Source organism: Salmo salar, chromosome 15 (genome assembly GCF_965601325.2).
Source record: "Salmo salar chromosome 15, fSalSal1, whole genome shotgun sequence".
Lineage (NCBI taxonomy): Eukaryota > Metazoa > Chordata > Actinopteri > Salmoniformes > Salmonidae > Salmo > Salmo salar.
In genome coordinates this window covers 72,845,239-72,868,770 of record NC_138305.1, presented here as the reverse complement: position 1 = coordinate 72,868,770, position 23,532 = coordinate 72,845,239, and the positions used below count along the sequence as shown (strand labels likewise).

The following is a 23,532-nucleotide window of genomic DNA, read 5'->3' as shown; positions in this document are numbered from 1 at the left end:
ACCTAGTGATTCCTTTGATTAATTCAAAGCCAAATTTCATTACAAGGACGACATGATTTGCACAAGGCCAGACAAGGGGAGCACAGAGATAGACTAACACAAATCTACACAGACATGAATGACTTGTTTCGGGGGGTCCACGAGTCTCCCAATTCAAGGGCAGTAAGAGAACAATAGGAAATCACTGATCGCAATCACTTTTAAATCAGGATTCTAAGTATGCTGTAAATACAGCATACTGTCAGTTAATCCAGTGTTAAACGGCTCATCCTTGGCAGATCGATCAAGTCTGTTCCTCTCTCCTCTGTGTGGAGGGAGGGAGCAGTGGCTGCTTGTTAGCGGAGTCACTGGACATTTTGGAGATTTAAATGGGTTCCCAGCTGAAGAAATAGGAATACGCCTGCTCTTTGTTAACATCTGGCTACATTATAACAGTTTCTATTTTAATCTTAAAACAAACGTACAGAAGCGGCTGCTTAGGGCACCACTATTACCAAAGGCACGTCCAGAAGGCATATCTATTATGCCTATTTGATTTAGCCTAGTGTGATATTGTTGGATTCTTTACCTCTGAAAATAACACATGAACTGTGTGAAAGTGTCAAACACATAACTGTGTCAAACTGTCAAACACATAACTGTGTCAAACTGTCAAACAAATTAACTGTGTCAAACTGTCAAACACATGAACTGTGTCAAACTGTCAAACAAATTAACTGTGTCAAACTGTCAAACACATGAACTGTGTCAAACTGTCAAACAAATGAACTGTGTCAAACTGTAAAGACTTATTTTGTTGGAATCCACACAGCGTGTTACAGAGCTAAGAAAAAGGTAGACTGGTTCAAGAAGACTGATTGAATAGGGTATCATTTGGGGCGCAACCACCCTCATGTTCCTCCCTCTATCTTTACTTCATGTCACCCCTCCAAATGAATATTCTCTATCCCCACTGATTTACTTGCGGTAATAATCAATGTGAGAAGAAGATGAAGGAATGTAAGATATGTCTCCTATATCCATACAGGGTGAACACTGGGAGAAGGGTTGCTTAAAGGTAACAGGGATTGACTCCTATTTGCTCAGAGTAAGACTCTACACCTTGTCTTTTCATTCTCCCCTGCTTCCCTCTCTTTTCCAGCCTGCCCTACCTCTTTTCCCCTCCTCACTCCTTCATCTAACTCCTCCTCTTTTCCCCTCCTCACTCCTTCATCTAACTCCTCCTCTTTTCTCCTCCTGACTCCTTCATCTAACTCCTCCTCTTTTCCCTTCCTCACTCCTTCATGTAACTCCTCCTCTTTTCCCTTCCTCACTCCTTCATCTAACTACTCCTCTTTTCCCCTCCTCACTCCTTCATCTAACTCCTCCTCTTTTCTCCTCCTCACTCCTTCATCTAACTCCTCCTCTTTTCTCCTCCTCACTCCTTCATCTAACTCCTCCTCTTTTCCCCTCCTCACTCCTTCATCTAACTCCTCCTCTTTTCCCCTCCTCACACCTTCCTCTAACTCCTCCTCTTTTCCATCCTCCTCCTCTTCTCTATTCTCTCTTTTTCCTTTACCCTTTATACCCCTTTCCTTCCTCCTCCTCAGCAGTGAGGGGTGTGTTCTCCACCTCCTCTCAGTTTTGCTGCCTCTTTCTTGACATTAGGGAGTGAATGTTATTCATAATAAGGGTTACATGGAGAAAATCGTGACCTCTGAAATGAAAATGGATGGCCCTCCCTTCAGCAAAATATATTTTACCTGAACCCTCTCTGAACACTTGAAAAAAACAAGTCACCCTCCCCTATACCCAAAATAATAATTAAAACATAAAGTGGACAGCAGAGAAGATCCTTACCATTTACTCTCACTTCTTGGACAGATCAGAGCCTTACATATGCCATTTTAGAAACTGTTCTTTGTCCTGTAAGCATTGCATGGCAACACAGGAATTTTGATAGCACACATGGCTGCTGGGCAGAAGGTTGTGAGTTCACAGACCACTGTGGACAAGAGTAAGGGCGGAAAGATGTCCTTTATAGTAAAAGCATTGCTTTGGTCCATCGTCGTATTTGCAGGTCTGAGAAAAAATTGCCTTTTATAAACATTTCATGCAATTCTACCACACAAATGACCAAAATGACAGGCTAAGAACGGACAGAGAGACAGACCTATGTGTTCATCTTATCATATTTCACCAATGCCAAATCAGTGAGTGCGGTTACATGCACACATTAACGTGATAATTGTTAATAGTCAGATGAATATAATAGTTTTATTAAAGCGTTTACATGTTTTACAAGTAGAACGATTCCCCAAATAATCCTGTTACATCTGAAAAGGCTAATTGATGGCACTCTGATAAACGCAGAAAATCACCAATCAAAATAAACATTGTACCACAGCGAACAATATTTTTGGGAAGCATATTTGATTCTGAGTTGGGACATAGAAAGTTTGTAACGTGAAAATGACTTCTAAGATGCATACATTCAGTTGTTCCGAACTCACTTCACCCGCGCTGAAGAGGGAGGCTCTCGGCTGGTGCTGGCACATTGTGCAGATCAAATACACCACTGTAACGCCGATTAAGGTGTTTACATGACGTAATCATTCGAAAGATTGCTCAGAACACCAGGTGTTTTAATCAGCGTACGCTTACTTTGATTTCGACCTTACGCCGATTAAGATAAACTGAGTAAGGCGTTTACGCGGCGATTGCATAATCTTTGCCTACCGCCGTAATCCGTTTAATATCGAATTATTAGCGTGCATATAAACGTACTCAGTGTGTCTTGTTTGCAACATAACTGCCCTATTTGCAAATAATTTAATGTGAGACGTCATTAGGAATCTGAGCATGGTAGGCTTCTTTCAAAACCTAGGCCTACCTTTCCACCCCAGCGGGCCTACCAACGCAGAAAGATTTAAGCTTTAACTGCTGGCTACTCTTCGTCCGTGAATTAACCCAACAAGAGAAGGTCACAAGTGTTTCCCTAAAAGATGTCTGGGGTTGAACATCTTCTATTGATAGTGACAAAATTAGGTTACTTCCCTTCTCAATTTTATGTCTCCTCGGTTTTATTTTCTTCAAAATCTTAAACTAACAAGGGGTAGAGCTGTGCTTTTTGCCATTTTCTTTAATAAAAGGAAGGCTTAAGGCATACCCTCTCATACCCATACTCATACCCCTCTCATACCTCTCATACCCCTCAGTTCAAGTCCTGGTTTGAACTTAACAGCCCTTCACTGACACAGAGTTGGGATATTTAAAGAGTGCTTGGTGGGTGGAGGAATTGGCCGGCAAATCTATATAACGTTATATAGAAGCCTAAAGACAAATTTATTCTGTCAAAGAGGTAGGCCTTCCTCTTATTTCTTAGGAAGAAATAGGCTCCAACATAAAGCCCTCTTGTTGTTAGTCTAATTAAAATGAAGATGGTTGAAATGAATCATGTCAACTGGAATTTGCTTACTTCAGCACCATGAGCTCTCTATTTCCGATTGATTGTGCTGCGACTGCTGCTTCAAGTTTCAGCACCACAATGTAAGTTACTCAAACATGGCTTATTGTGAGGTCAATAACTCTGATAAATACATCATGGGCAAGGAACATATTGTTTTTATTGAAATCAATTATAGTAGTATCACGCTATTAGTTGACTTCCAGTCCTCTGCTCTCCTTCTCAAACTGAACAGAACATAGGCTATAGGCTAGTCCAGGTGCAATATATAGCGATTTTGGACTTGGCCTAATCAAAATGTATTTTCTGAAGAGTTCTTTGACTCTCGTCTTGATGTGCCACAGTAGGCCTACACAGCACAGCACTGGTTAGGCAGCACAACAACAACAAAAAATGTAGCAAGCGCAAAGCAGGCTGGGGCTCAGGGTTGGAATATCCATTTCGGTGTGTAATGCAGCCTAGTTTTATTTACACCATCCCAGCAGCTATCTTAGAACAGTGGAGGCTCCTCAGAGGAGGAAGGGGAGGACCCTCCCCCTCAGTGAATTTCAGAAAAAGTGAAACAATAAAAAAGTTATCCTTTTCAGATAAAACTATACTAAATATATTCACGTCACCAAATAATTGATTAAAACACAGTGTTTTGCAATGAAGGTCTACAGTAGCCTCAACAGCACTCTCTGGGGCCGCATCATGGTGTAGCCGGAAGACAGTTAGTTTCCGTCCTCCTCTGGGTACATTGAATGCAATACAATCAATAACAAACCTAGGAGGCTCATGGTTTTCTTCCCCTTCCATGCACGTACACAGTAATTATGACAACTGTCCTCCAACCTATCAGAGCTCTTGCAGTATGAGCTGACATGTTGTCGACCCAATCAAAATATCTGAGAATCAATCTAGTACTGAAAGCATAAGCTAGAGCTAGCATTGCAGTGCATAAAATGTGGTGAATAGTTGACTCAAAGAGAGAGAAAGACAATAGTTGAACGATTTTTAACAAATTAATTTCTTCAAAAATGAAGGAGAAGCAAGAGAGAGGGAGAGAGAGTGAGAGAGATATTTAGTTGTATTTCCTTCAAACTTTCACTTATCTATCAAATGTAGCTAGCTAGTGTAGCCTACTCAAACACCTGCCTCAAACAGAGCAGGGTGCTATATTAGCTAGCTGGCTATGGCTATCCAACACTGGAACTCTTACAAGTCAAGGTAAGCGTTTGGGTTTTATACATTTATTGCCAACGGGCCCAGCCGGTATAACTGCTAAACTGCTTGCTGTACACTGTACTGCATGATTGTAGCGGGTTTACTAACGCGTTAATTCTAGTAGCTAGCTGTGTTAGCTAATATGGTGACAACAGTGTAGGCTGTGTGTAGTGGTTAACGGTAATGGGATGAAGGATTGGCTTGGAAAGGTTTTTTCAGCTGTTTTATTGTGCACTGAAGTCCACAAGCGAAGGGAAAAGGTGAGAGGAGGAGAGCGCGTAGATGAAGAAGAAATTATACAGCAAGCAAATTATCATGCGGTTTGTATGTGGCTGTTATGAAAGTAAACTGTGCTTACGGTTATCAAAGGTCTATTCATTCTGCCAATTCTGTTGAAAAACATTTCTTAAATGAAAGCAAATGGAACGAAACAGAGATAAACATACCTGAATTTGTCACTGTTACCTTGATTACTCACTTTTTTCTCTCGACCTGTGCACCTACGTTGTAAACATTCATTCATAGGCTAGGTTGTAGCAACCTCATGATGGGTATAGGGAAAATTTGAGTATCATGTTGTAGCCTAAACCTGTCGGTGTTACTTTGAGCTGGGTGAATGGAATATGAATGGCAGTCATCCAATATGCTCAAATAGAAACAAATCTATGCTCATAAAAACAAAACAAAGTCCTCCCTTATCTTAAACGGCACCGGCCGCCACAGTCTTAGAAATATTACTTTGCTCCCTGCTTCTCCAAGCACGACCCTGCCCTGGACTAGATCATTTTTTTAATACTTAACCCTCCCCTGAAATTGAAAAAGCATGACCCTCCCATATTTTACTGCAGGTACCCATTCTGTAAATTTCAATCCATCCCTTACATCTAAGTGCACCTCCGGGCATTTACCATACACCCTACACCCTACACACTCCATCCTGCCTCAGTAAACTAATGGAGATTCTGTCATCGCCTCGAGAGAAATTACTGCCACTTACCAATACACACACTCTCACTCTTTCTCCCCCCTTCTCTCTCTTTCTCCCTCATCTCTCTCTTTCTTGGCCACTTCCCACTCTCTCTTCATCATTTCCCCACATTCTCTCTCTCCCTGGTCCCACTCCCAGAATATAATGCACCCAAATGACTCTCACAATAAGACATGATGGTAGGCCGACTAGAACACATCTCAACACTGCGGTGGGTTAGCTCCATGCCTCGGTGGTTCGCTCCGTCTGCATCCTTGGTGCGAAAAATATGCCACAGCATCTCCTCCCTCACTTCATTTTCTAAAACCCGCCTACCTGGTGCCGCTTGCCCGCCTGCCCACACGTTGAGGGGAAGGACAGAGAGACGTCCCCCATGTCAATCTCCTGCCAACGGCTGCTGTCAAAACAGAAGCTGACAAGCGAGACCGACGAAGACGCTAAGACGGCCTGGCGGGACACCCTACTGACAGCAGGCTCTGTCGGGCTCTCGCAGAGAGAGAGAGGTCATAGAAACGGGAGACACAGGAGATGGGAGAGCTTCACACTCATTAAGGAAGGCCCTTTTCTATGTCTGGGACTCAGAGATTGGAGGAGACAAAATGACATATATCTGCATGAGAGAGACTTGAGTCTATAGAAACTTACTTTCTTAGGCCTCACACCAGGACTCCGCAAGGTCTCTAGATATAAAAGGATGTGCTTATTTTTGTGACTAAACATGAAGCGGTAAGGTGCCCCTTAAGAGCTGATCTGGAGTCAGTTTTATTTAGTAGACTGGTTGCATTCCCTAAGTATTAAGGTATGGAGAACACTGATCCTAGACCAGCACTCTGGACTGGAGCCAATGGCACCTCTAGCTGTATTAGAGTCAGCATGTTAACAGGCAGTGCGTGTTGCTTACCTCTGTGAGGTGGGGGTTGGGGTTGAAGCCACACTGGTTGCAGACGGTGGAGCGGCACTGTGTGCAGGTGTTGTAGTTTGGCAGGGCCGGGGGATTGGTCAGCTCCGTGGTGGAGCAGAGTGGGCACAGCTTGCTGACGGGCATGGGGGCGATCTGGGGCACTGAGTAGGGCGAGGTGGGGGTGATCCCACGGTCCGGGGACATTGAGGAGGAGCGACCCGTCCGGCCACCCGAACCGCTGAAGTCCACCTGGAGGTTTCGTCTGGAGGCGTGCTGACCGGGCTGACCGGGGCTCTGGCCATGCTGACCTGGACCACCACCCATCCCAGCACCCATCCCTGGCCCATGATCCTGAGCCTGAGCCTGCCCTGGGCCTGGGCCGTGGCCTGAGCCATGGACTAGGCCTGAGCTATGCTGCATCGGCCTGTGGCTCTCTTGGTTGGCCAGTCTCTGACCTCCTCCTCCACCCATTCCTCCGTAGCCAGCCTGCATCCCAGATTTAGGACTCCCCATAGGAACCCTGAAGAAAAACAACAGGAATCAAATTAATTTCAAATATAACATCCCTTCAGTTTCGCTATTCTACAGATTGTGAACAAGATATTTGGTGGTTTGGTCAGTATCACTGAATCTTTTCATTCTATCAAAAAATGTCCCTCACCTCCGGCTAAGACTGAAACAAGACACTGAAAAACTGCTCTGATCTGGGGGAAGCATAAATTTGGATCAAAGAAAACCAAAGTAGTTCCAGCCAATCATTTGCTTAATTTGCTTCAGTTGATTCATGGGAGTTTGACACAAGTATTCGTTGTAGGGAGAGACCTATTTTGCGACAGCCTGAGTCGGTATGAGACATTTGCTTTCAGCTACATGGGAATGTCACAAAATCTCTCTCATCCACCCGTGCTTGAGCCATTCTCACCGTGCTTGAGCCATTTCAGCACCATGAGCCATTTCAGCACCGTTTTAGCACCGTGGCGCTGTCCACTTACACATAGACGTGTCTCACTTTGTCCTAAATGCTTACAGTCCCACCTAAAGTAAACAATGAAATCAGTCCCACCTAATGTGAACAATATGCTTGCCATGTGTCTGTATGCATGCACTCTGATGAAGGCAAAAAACGGTTCAAATGTTAACTACATTTTTAAACAAAGGATCCATTATTAACTCAAGCACTGTGCTTATTGTACTCTCTTCCTGTTAAAAGAAATATAAGAATCATCTTTTCATTCAGTAATCTAAATACCTCTATGGACCGTAAAGGAAATCATACTTCAACCTATCATGCTCATGCACTTATATATAGGAATTAGTGGATGGATATATGGGACACTTTTAAATGTGCCTTTAGAGGCCATGCAATTTAGTACTCATCTCTAAAACAAAATTAAATTAGGTCAAAAGAGTCCATATTAACAAAGGAAATGGAAGGACTAAGAGTACAGTTAGATAGCAATAAAAAGCTGTACCATATAGGCTCAGAATAAGTTAGAAGAAAAACAAAAAGAAATGGAAGAACTTATTCAAGAAAGATCCAGTGTAATATATTCTAAAAATAAAGCGAACTGGATGGAATATGGGGAAAAATGCACCAAATTATTTTTTAATCTTCAACATAGAAATGCTACCACAAATAATTGATTGAAACTTGTTACACATGATGAGTCACCCATGATTCACCAAACAATATTTTGAAAGAGGAAGTAAAGTACTTTAAGTATATGTTTTCGTTTTCGTTTTCGTCTCCTCCAGCTCCACTAACCGAAGCTAATTGTATGGATTTTTTTCCTATTAATAATGTAAAATGAACATCTGTACAGAGACTCATGTGAAGGCCAAATTACAGAGGAGGAACTGCTTGATGCAATTAAAGCCTTTAAATCCAGAACAACTCCAGGGCTGGATGGCATACCAGAGGAGGTATACCAAACCTTTTTTGATATACTTAGAGGACCGTTATTAGCATGTTTTAACCACTCCTATATAAATGGTAGATTATCAGACACTCAACAAGAAGGTCTGATTTCATTATTACTGAAACAGGATACAAGTGGTAAATATAAAGATCCAGTCCATTTAAAAAATTGCAGGCCTCTTACACTACAGTGTTGTGATGAAAAAGTTCTAGCAAAATGCTTAGCGCATAGAATTAAAACGGTATTGTCGGATATTATTTATCCTAATCAGACAGGTTTTTTACATGGACAATACATTGGAGATAATATAAGACAAGTACTGGAAACAATAGAACACTCTGGGAAACCAGGCCTGGTATTCATAGCTGACTTTGAAATGACATTTGATAAAGTACGACTGGAGTTTAAATATAAATGCCAGGAATATTTCAATTTTGGAGAATCTCTCATAAAATGGGTTACAGTTATGTATAGTAGCCCTAGGTGTAAAATAGTAAATGATGGCTACTTCTCAGAAAGATTTAAACTGTCAAGAGGAGTAACACAAGTTTGTCCACTATCGGCATATCTATTTATTATTGCCATCGAAATGTTAGCTGTTAAAACTAGATCCAACAATTATATTAAGGTGTCATTGCACGCTGATAATTCATGTTTTCTTTTGAATCCACAATTAGAATCCCCACAGCATCATAGAGGATCTGAATACTTTTTCTAACCTCTCTGGATTAAAACCTATTTAGGATAAGTCTACAATATTACGTATTGGATCACAAAAAAAATAAAACTTTTAAATTACTGTGTAGTTCATCAATAAAATGGTCTGACAGGATGTTGACATACTCATTATGCATATGCCAAAAGAAAGAAACAATCTCACATTTATAGAAAGTTAGCAAAAATAGATAAGATCTTGCTACCATGGAAAGGAAAATACCTGTCTATTTGTGGAAAAATCACCCCGATTAACTCTTCAGTCATATCACAGTTGACCTATTTGGTTTTGCCTACACCTAGCGACCTGTTTTTTAAATTATATGAGCAAAAAATATTAGTGGGCGAATGGCAAGCCAGACAAAATTAAAAGGGCCTATTTATATAGTTAATATGAATTTGGATTTCAGAAATGATTAAATATTAAAGCATTAGACCTCTTACTAAAGGCATCAGTCATACAAAAAGTATACTTAAATCCAAACTGGTTTATTGCAAATTAGTAAGAATGTCTCACCCCATGTTCAAGAATGGCCTTTTTCCCTTTATTCAGATTACAACCGCTCACTTTCAGTTATTTGAAAACCAAATAATCTCCAAAATATGGTTATTTTTTGAAGAAGCCATAGAAAGTTGGTTGCAATTTCAGTTTAATCCACTAGAAAAGACAGAACAAATAATACAACAAATCTTGTGGTTAAACTCAAATATACTAATAAAAAAAACGTTATTTTTCGAGAATAAAAAAAAAAGGTTCAGTGGCTTGCATTCACCTCCTTAGCATTTTTCCTACTTTGTTGCCTTACAACCTGGAATTAAAATGGATTTTGGGGGGATTTGTATCATTTGATTTACATAACATGCCTACCACGTTAAAGATGAAATATACTGCTCAAAAAAATAAAGGGAACACTTATACAACACATCTTAGATCTGAATGAAAGAAATAATCTTATTAAATACTTTTTTCTTTACATAGTTGAATGTGCTGACAACAAAATCACACAAAAATAATCAATGGAAATCCATTTTATCAACCCATGGAGGTCTGGATTTGGAGTCACACTCAAAATTAAAGTGGAAAACCACACTACAGGCTGATCCAACTTTGATGTATTGTCCTTAAAACAAGTCCAAATGAGGCTCAGTAGTGTGTGTGGCCTCCACGTGCTGGTATGACCTCCCTACAATGCCTGGGCATGCTCCTGATGAGGTGGCGGATGGTCTCCTGAGGGATCTCCTCCCAGACCTGGACTAAAGCATCCGCCAACTCCTGGACAGTCTGTGATGCAACGTGGCGTTGGTGGATGAAGCGAGACATGATGTCCCAGATGTGCTCAATTGGATTCAGGTCTGGGGAACGGGCGGGCCAGTCAATAGCATCAATGCCTTCCTCTTGCAGGAACTGCTGACACACTCCAGCCACATGAGGTCTAGCATTGTCTTGCATTAGGAGGAACCCAGGGCCAACCGCACCAGCATATGGTCTTACAAGGGGTCTGAGGATCTCATCTCGGTACCTAATGGCAGTCAGGCTACCTCTGTGCGGCCCCCCAAAGAAATGCCACCCCACACCATGACTGACCCACCGCCAAACCGGTCATGCTGGAGGATGTTGCAGGCAGCAGAACTTTCTCCACGGCGTCTCCAGACTCTGTCACGTCTGTCACGTGCTCAGTGTGAACCTGCTTTCATCTGTGAAGAGCACAGGGCGCCAGTGGCGAATTTGCCAATCTTGGTGTTCTCTGGCAAATGCCAAATGTCCTGCACGGTGTTGGGCTGTAAGCACAACCCCCACCTGTGGACGTCGGGCCCTCATACCACCCTCATGGAGTCTGTTTCTGACCGTTTGAGCAGACACATGCACATTTGTGGCCTGCTGGAGGTCATTTTGCAGGGCTCTGGCAGTGCTCCTCCTGCTCCTCCTTGCACAAAGGCGGAGGTAGCGGTCCTGCTGCTGGGTTGTTGCCATCCTACGGCCTCCTCCACGTCTCCTGATGTACTGGCCTGTCTCCTGGTAGCACCTCCATGCTCTGGACACTACGCTGACAGACACAGCAAACCTTCTTGCCACAGCTCGCATTGATGTGCCATCCTGGATGAGCTGCACTACCTGAGCCACTTGTGTGGGTTGTAGACTCCGTCTCATGCTACCACTAGAGTGAAAGCACCGCCAGCATTCAAAAGTGACCAAAACATCAGCCAGAAAGCATAGGAACTGAGAAGTGGTCTGTGGTCCCCACCTGCAGAACCACTCCTTTATTGGGGGTGTCTTGCTAATTGCCTATAATTTCCACCTGTTGTCTATTCAATTTGCACAACAGCATGTGAAATGTATTGTCAATCAGTGTTGCTTCCTAAGTGGACAGTTTGATTTCACAGAAGTGTGATTGACTTGGAGTTACATTGTGTTGTTTAAGTGTTCCCTTTATTTTTTTGAGCAGTGTATATTTTTTATTGTGAAACAAACAAGAAATAAGACAAAAAAACATCAAACTTGAGCGTGCATAACTATTCACCCCCCCAAAGTCAATACTTTGTAGAGCCATCTTTTGCAGCAATTACTGCTGCATGTCTCTTGGGGTATGTCTCTATAAGCTTGGCCATTCCAAGACATTTAATGTTTCCCCTTAAACCACTTGAGTGTTGCTTTAGCAGTATGCTTAGGGTCATTGTCCTGCTGGAAGGTGAACCACCGTTCCAGTCTCAAATCTCTGGAAGACTGAAACAGGTTTCCCTCAAGAATTTCCATGTATTTAGCGCATCCATCATTCCTTCAAATTCTGACCAGTTTCCCAGTCCCTGCCGATGAGAAACATCCCCACAGCATGATGCTGCCACCACCATTCACTGTGGGGATGGTGTTCTCTGTGTGATGAGAGGTGTTGGATTTGCGCCAGACATAACGTTTTCCTTGATGGCCAAAAAGCTCAATTTTGGTCTCATCTGACCAGAGTACCTTCTTCCATATGTCTTTTGGCGAACACCAAACATGTTTGCTTATTTTTTTCTTTAAGCAATGGCTTTATTCTGGCCACTCTTCCGTAAAGACCAGCTCTGTGGAGTGTACAGCTTAAAGTGGTCCTATGGACAGATACTCCAATCTCCGCTGTGGAGCTTTGCAGCTCCTTTTGGGTTATCTTTGGTCTTTTTGTTTCTCTGATTAATGCCCTCCTTGCCTGGTCCATGAGTTTTGGTGGGCGGCCCTCTCTTGGCAGGTTTGTTGTGGTGCCATATTCTTTCCATTTTTAATAATAGATTTAATGGTGCTCCGTGGGATGTTCAAAGTTTCTTATATTTTTTTATAACCCAACCCTGATCTGTACTTCTCCACAACTTTGTCCCTGACCTGTTTGGAGACCGCCTTGGTCTTCATGGTGCCGCTTGCTTGGTGGTGCCCCTTTGCTTAGTGGTGTTGCAGACTCTAGGGCCTTTCAGAACATGTATATATATACTAAGATCATGTGACAGATCATGTGACACTTAGATTGCACACAGGTGGACTTTATTTAACTAATTATGTGACTTCTGAAGGTAATTGGTTGCAGCAGATCTTATTTAGGGGCTTCATAGCAAAGGGGTGAGTACATATGTACGCACCACTTTTCAGTTTTATTATTTTCATTTCACTTCACCAATTTGGACTATTTTGTGTATGTCCATTACATGAAATCCAAATAAAAATCCATTTAAATTTCAGATTGTAATGCAACAAAATAGGAAAAATGCCAAGGGGGATGAATACTTTTGCAAGGCACTGTATAATCTTTGTAAATTATATCATAAATAAATATGACTGGTGGAGTTATGTCACATGCAGCCAACACAAATAAATGGAAATGTCTGCTCTACCCAAAATTACAACCAACTAATAGCAGTATTGCCACAAAAATAGAAGCGGCAAGTGGACGGGGGAAAAAGTAAGGAACTTCTCTGTCAGCCATGCATTAAAGACCAAAATTGGTTAAAGAAAATTGTGATAAATAAAAATATATACCAGTTTAAGTTAAGGACCAAAAAAATTGACAGCTGTGCTATATAGATTGCAAAATAGTTGGGAAGAGATTTTCGATGTACCGATTCCAATGCACATGGTTTATGAATTGACATGCAAAACGACGCCGGATTCAAAACTTAGAATTGTTCAATTTAAAGGATTATACAAAATTCTTGCAACCAATAGAATGCTATATGAGACTTGTGAGACGTCTGTTTCTCAAACTAGACACTCTAATGTACTTGTCCTCTTGCTCAGTTCTGCACCGGGGCCTCCCACTCCTCTTTCTATTCTGGTTAGAGACAGTTTGCTCTGTTCTGTGAAGGGAGTAGTACACAGCGTTGTACGAGATCTTCATTTTCTTAGCAATTTCTCGCATGCAATAGCCTTCATTTCTCAGAACAAGAATAGACTGACGAGTTTCAGAAGAAAATATTTGGTTTCTGGCCATTTTGAGTCTGTAATCAAACCCACAAATGCTGATGCTCCAGATACTCAACTTATAAGGGCACAAGGCGTGACCCAGATGCAGACACAGGAGGCAGATGGTTAGAGTCCAATATGTTTATTAACAATCCAAAAGGGGTAGGCAAGAGAATGGTCGTGGACAAGCAAAAGTTCAAAACCAGTTCAGAGTTCCAGAGATACAGAATGGCAGGCAGGCTCGAGGTCAAGACAGAATGGTCAGGCAGGCGAGAATGGAGTCCAGAAAAACAGTCAAAGCTCAAAACCGGGAGGACTAGTAAAAGAGAATAGAAAAGCAGGCGCACGGGAAAAACACACTGGTTGACTTGAACATACAAGACGAACTGGCACAGAGAGACAGGAAACACAGGGATAAATAAACCAGGGAAAATAAGCAACACCTGGAGGGGGTGGAGACAATCACAAGGACAGGTGAAACAGATCAGGACGTGACACTACTTGTCTAAAGAAGGACAGTTTTATTGCTTCTTTAACCAGCACAACAGATTCAGCTGTGCTAACATAATTGCAAACAGGTTTTCTGACCCTAAACTTTGGAACGGTAGTGTATATAGTATTTATAAGCTGGAAGTAGAAACCCAAATGTTGTTGTTTAGTTTACTCCAATTAGGGGAAGGGTGGTAGTGTTTGCGGGAAAAAATAAAGGAAAATATTTATTTTTAAATATGTGTATGTATATATATTTGTGTATATATTTAGATATATATGTGTGTATGTATTTATGTATATATATATTTACCCAAATTATATATGGGGGATTGGAAATGATGCAGACAATTACATTGATGGAAGCTGCAATCTATCCGTAATGCTGAAGCTGATCTACCCCCTGAAAAAGAAACTGTGGTCAAGCTGGTGATTGTTTTGTGGCCCTCCAAACATGTCTTCCAATAGAAATGTTTGCAGGAAAACAAATAATGAAAGAGTAATGTAGAGTGTGAGGCTATTCACTGCTCTGAGGTGGGTGGTATTTGTTCCATATGCTTTTACGATCTATCTACAACAAAGCCTGCTGGAGAAGTAGCAGGGTGCATAAGAGAAGCCTTAAAACTGTTTTCGCCTTGTAACAGTCGACTGATTTCTCTTCCTTGTTTCCCTTTGTGTTGAACTTTCCAATGCAGTTCCTGACAGTATTGAACACAAAACTCACACTCGTGTACGCACACGGTACACGTGCAAACACACACACACACGCACACACACTCACTCAAGCCCTAGCAGTTTTTTGAGAGGTTTAGCTTTCTGTTACGAAGATCAGGGATTGTCTAGCATTCGCTCTGTCTCCAGATGCTGTAGAAGAAGAGGGACGCAAATGTGGTACACGGGGGATCTCTTCAAAAGACCACCTGGGTTTATTGAATTTATTACCAGTAGTGGGTGTGTTATTACACATACAGAGGAGCGCATCAAGCTAAAGTAACTCCCAAAGGTGGCTGCCGCCCAAACTGCTATCAAGCGGTCACACTGCTCAGGTGGGGGGGGGGGGGGGGGGGTGTGTGACTCATTCTAAACCCAAAGCCTTTACCCTGATTCACTCAAAGTGCTTGAGGAAATGAGCATGAAACAGCGCTGGGGCTGTAAGAAGGACTCACAGCCGTTTCTGAGCTCCCTCCCCCTTTCTCATCTGTGGACAGCAGGAGGACCAGAGAAGCAGAGGAGAGAGAATCAAGCTGCTTTAGGCCTGTGAACCTGTCATGCTTTGTACATTCACCCATTAACCGGGTGGGTCCGTGCACGGGCAGAGCAGCTCTTTGTGAGCTGTCGAGGAGCAGAACACGACCACAGAATAGACTCATAGACGTCCGGACTGATGCTAACGCCGCGCCACACCTCGTTACAATAACGCAGGCGTCTCATAATTACTCAGCAAAGGCGACGCGAAAAACACACTTTCCTCCAAATGCAACACCTTTTTCTCAGTGTTTACAGAGCCGCTCCGGGCCGTTTCCCGGAGGTCATTTATCAGTGTTGCGTAAGAAGTTAATGACTCCGACCGCGCTAGCCTCCCCCTTCTCTTCAGCTGGCTAATACAGGAGGTTAGATTCAGGGGTCACCAATTAAAGCTGATGTGTGAAAGGAAAGCCGCGCTGTCATACTGTATACCTGGGTCTCCTGTTCTTTTGAACTGCTCTTTCTCTGTTGTTCACAGCTGGGTAGGTTCCTGCAGTAGGCTAATGGTGTGCTCTCTCTCTCTCTCTCTCGTGTCTCATGGCTGTGCATGTCTTTTCTTGTTGGATATTTCACTGCCATTACTAGGACTTTCACTGCTATCGATTCTTCAGTTCGTAGCACACACACAGAGGCCCAAACAGAGCCATACGCAAGGCCCCAAAGTAGTTACAATAGGCTATTCAACAAATTCCCGTTTTGTCTTGACAGCTATTTTCATCAACTACAGTACACACTGTAACAGTAAAACAAAAAAAAGAAAAGGAAAACCAGGGTTGAATTTCAACCCCGAACTTTAACTCTAACTACTCCTGACAGTTCAGCGTCATCAAGCGCCATTGTACAACATTACCCATTTAAAGCACACCTGTCGAGTGCTGCTGTGTAGCGGGGTTGTTTAATAGGATCCCATTTGGGACGCATTCTCGTCTTGTACCACTTGTACCAGTGGAGCAGGTGACGTCGACGGTGACCTTATATTAAGGCGTCACTTGATCAGGCAAGCATCCCGAGCAGGCATGCAGGGGCACCCGAGGGCCAACTCTAAACTGCTGACACTGACAGCCACAATCAGTGTTCTATTAGACATAGTACATACACTGTGCAGGACGCACACACACACAGAAAGATAAGGTACACAAGGGAGTGATTACACACACATACACACACCGGTAAAGATGGTAACACACTGGCTTTGATTTGGATAATATTCCTCTACTGCAGTGGTATTAAAAAAATAGTACAGATTATTGTATGGGACAATATGCAAACGTTTTTGAGAAAGATAATTAGAAAAATACAACTTTCTTGAGTAAACGTATTTATTGGTTACTTTTCATTTCGATAAGAGATGAAAATGTAATGAATTGAAGGTTAATTGTTGATTTAAAAATCGAAATTGACAGATTTTTACGTTTGCCTCATGTGGGGGGGGTCCCGATGAAAAAGTTTGAATACTAGAATATAAATGCTCATCATAATAAATGAAGATGACTCAAGTGGCATGTGGCCTGCACTTAGTTACAATATGCTCCAACAGCAAGGTAGCCAACGTATCCTTTAATAATTGTATGTAGCTCCCTCTACCTCCTAGCATTCTTTAACAAACAGGTATCGTAAATTCTCTGGAGCCTAACCGTGTTGGTAGAGTATTGTCATTTTATAGCACTCCTGCATGGGCGGACACATCTGGCCCGGTCAGATTTACCAGCTACATGAATTTTCACATGTACAGTTCACACTGACACGAGAATAAATTACACGCGCCTTCTCGCAAACGCACACGCATGCACACACACACTCACACACACGCACACACATACATACATTATTTTCCCCGCAGCTGTTACCTGCCCACATTTCAGGGGGAAAAACAGGCTCTCTGCTTCCTGCAGTTAGATAGACCATTAGCGGTCCTGTGTGAAACAGACCGTGCACTATGAATCACAACCACACAAGGAGGCACACGCGTGCGCACACACACTCACACACACTCAGCACATAGGGTGCACTCACACATGCTTGCACGCGTTTATACACACATACACATAAACCCCCTCACACACAGCTGATTGAAGGGTAGAGCGCCTCATTTAGCCTGCCTTGTGAAATCCACCAAGCCAAACGAATCACATCTAAATAGAATTTCTGAATGCAGATTTGATTTCTGCGGCTGCGGGGTTCGCTGCGCAGTGGCTTCGATCTGTGCGTGTTGGTGAAAGCCCCCTGCTCCGATAAATGGGTGTTTGTGTGAAATTGATCAAAGGGAAAAGCTCAGAGAGGGTTCTCTCTGTGAAGAATCCTCCTGTTTAGCATTCCGCTCCACACCGCAGAGAGCCGGGAAACTATCCCTTGAATTGTCATATTCCTCACCACACTACCAAGAGAGAGGGGCTGCCGGCCAGTGAGACAGGCACACACACACACACACACATGTGCGTATATTCATGCATACACACATGCCTAGGGCTGTGGCGCTCTTGAAATTATGTCAGCAGGCTATTGGCATGCATAAGACTGCCGGTCTCATGGTAATTGACCGTTAATGAACATAAACACGTTTAACATCTCCAGGCCTCCACTCATACAAACTGCTAATATACACCATAATAATAAATATATGATTTATTTTAGTCAGGTCTAAAGAAACATTATTATATGAAGAAATGTATTTAATAAGAACAGAATATGAGTTGGCCTATAACGAATGTTATTTGGCTATGTGGCATGCTGTAGAAGGCTGTAGGTTTGTTCATCAGCAGACAAGATAGGCTTTTAAGTCCCGTGTCATTATTTTATATTATATCATTTGATAGAAAGAATAATATAATTGAACAGAAAGCATATTTTTCACATTCCGGAGCTAGTGCGCATATGAAGGCTATGTTGAGCATAAAAGTGAACATTTGAAACAGGTCTTATATGCTAGATTTAGATTTATTTAGCATCTTTAGTTGGTAATGAGACAAACCTTAAAAACGACCTAGAAATCAAAACATATATGTGCTGCTTGATGTGACTATGGGCTATTGATGATTTGAGAAAGTCGCAAAAAAAGCTTGCGGTCTGTTGCTTGCCTCAGGTTGCACCCACTGTTCTCTCTCCAGCGGTCATATTTTCACCCATCACACTATTCTCAATTTAATATTGTCTTTACTAAGATGCTACATTTGTTTCGATTAAGAATGGCCCATTTAAAAAAATAATTCGGGTAGGCTACTCCGCCTATTTCACTCCACTCATCAACCGCTGTTCGAGGAACATGATCTCGCTGCGCGACAGATGATATCCAGTCAAAACTCTGTATGCAATGGACTCCCCAACCCTGTTCCTGAAGCTACCCAGTGCTTAATTTGGGAAACCAAGTGAAATCTGTCCGGGGAACATACAAAGTAACATGTTTTCACAAACGAAACATATTTCATTCAACTGTTGACAGCTCCCCTCTCTCTGTATGCTTGAGCACGTAATGAAGGAGAGATGGGAGGAGATGGATATTCTGTAGATAAAGGTAGCCTACTTGTGTCACTCACCCTATTACTACGCTATTCAAAATCAAATACAAATTCAATATTGTAGGCTAACTCTGTAAACCGCCCAGCACGATCAATGAACCAACAGCATCGCCTTGGCCAGTGGTTCAGAAGAAAATGAATTTGACTCTGCCCGGAGTACCCCTGAAGTACCCCTCATGTGCATTTTACCAGTAACCCTATGATCTCATGATTCTTCTCAAGTACCCCCTGTGGATAGGCCAAGTACCCCAGGGGTCCTAGTACCCATGGTTGGGGACCCACTGGCCTCGGGCTATGCGTTCTCTCCCAGACTCATGAATAGAAAGTTTGGAGCGTAGCATAAAGTAACCAGCTCATTCAGTATGCATAATAATACAGTCCACACTCAAAGGCGATTACTAGAGTTTGATACATTTTGGAATATAGGCTAGACCAATTAAATACATCTTAAATCAGTGTTTTTTTTTCTTCATGTTTTTCTGCGGTGCATAATATGCAGTAGGATATGTATTTTATAATGAACGGCACAATCATTATATATATATATTTTTTTTAATTCAGGCTTGGGCTCAGAAGCCTGTGAATATGTATAAGGTCTAATATGCATATGGATGTTTTGAATTGATCATCACCTTAGAAATCCTGTCAATTTCGTTGTCAGGCTTTCAAACAACATCCATAATGACAATGTTTTCCACTCAGTTTCAATCTGTTGTTGAACTTCTTTCTTCAAATTGATCAATCACAGTGAGGTGAGTTTTAAAAGTACCATAATGTTTTGATGATAAGTGTGTGATGTCATTTCGATTGCACTGATGTCAGAGTGGTTAAAAGGACAATAGAGCCCTGAGTACCAGGCCATTAGCTAATTGGATACTACCAACGCATGTCCTGAGTGCTTAAAAGGAGATTACCGTGACTCGGTCGCGTGGAATTTTACTGCGGTCATGACTCATGACTGCGGATGTGGAAGTAATATGGTCACAGCAACAGCCCTACACACACACATACACACCCCTCTCCTCGTATGCCCCTGTACACGTCTGATCACCCTCAGTACTGGTATTGTTGTGTAGAATCACATCCAATAGAGATCGGTATAGTATATATTCACTTTTTATCACATTATACTGTGTACAGTATGACACTAAGCTAATCAAATAGTCCCATGCACATTTGGAATAATATGTATGCATACATTTCAGGTATGCAGGCCACTTTGCACCACTAAACGTCCTGGCTATTAGGCCTATCTATTCTATTATAGTCCCTATAGATAGAGATAGTGTGTTCCATGCATGTGGAGTTGGCCGCAGGTGCTATAGTTCCCTAAATATAATTTGTGTGGAGCTAGCCATGCTCTCACTGAGAATAGCTGTGCACGGTCTCATCTTCAAATTGAATCTTCAAGGCTGCAACATCCCCTCCAATTCCTCTGTCCTTTTTAATTGAAATTCTTATCGGCCTGAAGAGATGAATAAACGAGTACACACACAGACGGGAGGAGGATAAATAAAATAAATAAATCGCAGGTAATCATTTTTTCTCTCTGTGTGTTTTTCAATGAATATCAGCGTTCAGACTCACTTAACATTCCGTGCTGGGTCCCTCTGCCGCTGCTTAACCATAATGGAGCTTTGTGGTAGGCCAAACCCAAACTCCAGTGGATTACGTGCTAGCCACGGATTTCTGCAAGGGTGAAATTACATGATGGCAAGTTTATGTATTTACGTTGCAATTACTCATCCACTAGGGGCAATGCGAGTGCCTGTTAACGTCTAACAGCCTCACGACAAGGAAGGGCGTTAGGTGAGCTACTACTCGGTAAAATCACAGGTTCAACCCCGTTGCTAGGCAAAACTACTCCGAATGAATGCCTAAACGTAACCCTAGGGTTTAGTTTCGGTTTGAAGAATGAATGACAGCACTGACAGGATCTGGTTTGACATAGGATTTGTATTTGGCTGTTTTGAAATTCCAAATGGGGGATCATAATTCTGGAGGTTGCTTTGTGTAGGCCTGTGTTCCTATGTGTTCATATGTGTGGGCGTGCACGTGTGTTCACAGGGTTTAAACCAAATTGACTATTTAAAGTCCTACTCCTGTCTCCTTTTAAGCTCATTTATCACTTGAATTACTTAACAAAAGGATCTGGCATGGGTCCTCAGATCCTTAAAAGGTTCTACAGCTGCACCATTGAGAGCATCCTGACTGGTTGCATCACTGCCTGGTATGGCAACTGCTTGGCCTCCGACCGCAAGGCACTACAGAGGGTAGTGCGTACGGCCCAGTACATCACTGGGGCAAATCTTTCTGCCATCCAGGACCTCTATACCAGGCGGTGTCAGAGGAAGGCCCTAAAAATTGTCAAAGACTCCAGCCACCCTAGTCATAGACTGTTCTCTCTGCTACCGCACGGCAAGCGATACCGGAACGCCAAGTCTAGGTCCAAGAGGCTTCTAAACAGCTTCTACCCCCAAGCCATAATACTCCTGAATATCGAATCAAATGGCTACCTAGACTATTTGCATTGCCCCCCCTCTTTTACACCGCTGCTACTCTCTGTTATTATCATCTATGCATGGTCACTTTAATAACTCTACCTACATGTACATAGTACCTCAGTTACCTCGACAAACCGGTGCCCCCGCACATTGACTCTGTACCAGTACCCCCCTGTATATAGTCTCGCTATTGTTATTTTACTGCCGCTCTTTAATGACTTGTTACTTTTATTTCTTGTTCTTATTTGTACTGCATTGTTGGTTAGGGGCTCGTAAGTAAGCATTTCACTGTAAGGTCTACAACACCAGTTGTATTCGGCACATGTGACTAGTACAATTTGATTTGATTTGATCTCAATGGGTGGTCCAGGTGTTTCCTTTTTTGTTCTCTATTGTTCTTCAAGCAGGGGGGGGAGGCTGATGACATCAGAGGGCCCCACAGACCGACTCCTTGAATGGCCTACTCCTTGGAGTTTGGACTTGTGTAAAAAAAAAACACTGTTTTGCTTAAAACATATTTTTTTTACCCTTACCATATTTATTATTATTATTTTATTGTTTAACCTTTATTAAACTAGGAAAGTCAGTTAAGAACAAATTCTTATTTACAATGACAGCCTACGCCGGATGACGCTAGGCCAATTGTGCACTGCCTTATGGCACTCCCAATCACAGCCGGATGTGATACAGCCTGGATTCGAACCAGGGACTGTAGTGATACGTCTTGCACAGAGGTGTAGTGCCTGAGACCGCTGTGCCACTCGGGAGCCCATTTATACATGGGATATTGTTATAGCTGGAGTGCGTCTTTAAGGATTTTACAAAAGGATTTATATATGCAAATAGCTGGACTGGATCTACTCACGAGGTTAAAATCAGACATACACTACATGAACAAAAGTGTGTGGACATCTGTTAGTCGAACATCTCATTCCAAAATCATGGGTATTAATATGGAGTTGGTCCCCTCTTTGCTGCTATAACAGCCTCCACTCTTCTGGGAAAGCTTTCCACTACAGTGGGGGAAAAAAGTATTTGATCCCCTGCTGATTTTGTACGTTTGCCCACTGATAAAGAAAGGATCAGTCTATAATTTTAATGGTATGTTTATTTGAACAGTGAGAGACAGAATAACAACAAAAATATCCAGAAAAACACATGTCAAAAATGTTATAAATTGATTTGCATTTTAATGAGGGAAATAAGTATTTTACCCCCTCTCAATCAGAAAGATTTCTGGCTCCCAGGTGTCTTTTATACAGGTAACAAGCTGAGATTAGGAGCACACTCTTAAAGGGAGTGCTCCTAACCGCAGCTTGTTACCTGTAAAAAAGACACCTGTCCACAGAAGCAATCAATCAATCAGATTCCAAACTCTCCACCATGGCCAAGACCAAAGAGCTCTCCAAGGATGTCAGGGACAAGATTGTAGACCTACACAAGGCTGGAATGGGCTACAAGACCATCGACAAGCAGCTTGGTGAGAAGGTGACAGCATTTGGTGCGATTATTCGCAAATGGAAGAAACACAAAAGAACTGTCAATCTCCCTCGGCCTGGGGCTCCATGCAAGATCTCACCTCGTGGAGTTGCAATGATCATGAGAACGGTGAGGAATCAGCCCAGAACTACACAGGAGGATCTTGTCAATGATCTCAAGGGAGCTGGGACCATAGTCACCAAGAAAACAATTGGTAACACACTACGCCGTGAAGGACTAAGATCCTGCAGCGCCCACAAGGTCCCCCTGCTCAAGAATACATATACATGCCCGTCTGAAGTTTGCCAATGAACATCTGAATGATTCAGAGGACAACTGGTGAAAGTGTTGTGGTCAGATGAGACCAAAATGGAGCTCTTTGGCATCAACTCAACTCGCCGTGTTTGGAGGAGGAGGAATGTTGCCTATGACCCCAACAACACCATCTCCACCGTCAAACATGGAGGTGGAAACATTATGCTTTGGGGGTGTTTTTCTGCTAAGGGGACAGTACAACTTTACCGCATCATTTGACGGGGCCATGTACTGTCAAAGCTTGGGTGAGAACCTCCTTCCCTCAGCCAGGGCTTTGAAAATGGGTCGTGGATGGGCATTCCAGCATGACAATGACCCAAACACACGGCCAAGGCAACAAAGGAGTGGCTCAAGAAGAAGCACATTAAGGTCCTGGAGTGGCCTAGCCAGTCTCC

At 42.6% G+C, this 23,532-nt stretch overlaps 1 protein-coding gene across 3 annotated transcripts in view; it reads right to left on the bottom strand.

Moving 5' to 3' along the window:
• LOC106572259 (protein bassoon-like) overlaps window positions 1–23,532 on the bottom strand; it is a 188,179-nt gene that overhangs the window by 124,270 nt on the left and 40,377 nt on the right. For all 3 annotated transcript variants that reach the window (XM_014146305.3, XM_014146306.3, XM_014146307.3), the window contains exon 2: window positions 6,541–7,060. In XM_014146305.3, coding sequence (XP_014001780.3) covers window positions 6,541–7,060 — 520 coding nt within the window. The remainder of the gene's footprint in view (window positions 1–6,540; window positions 7,061–23,532) is intronic.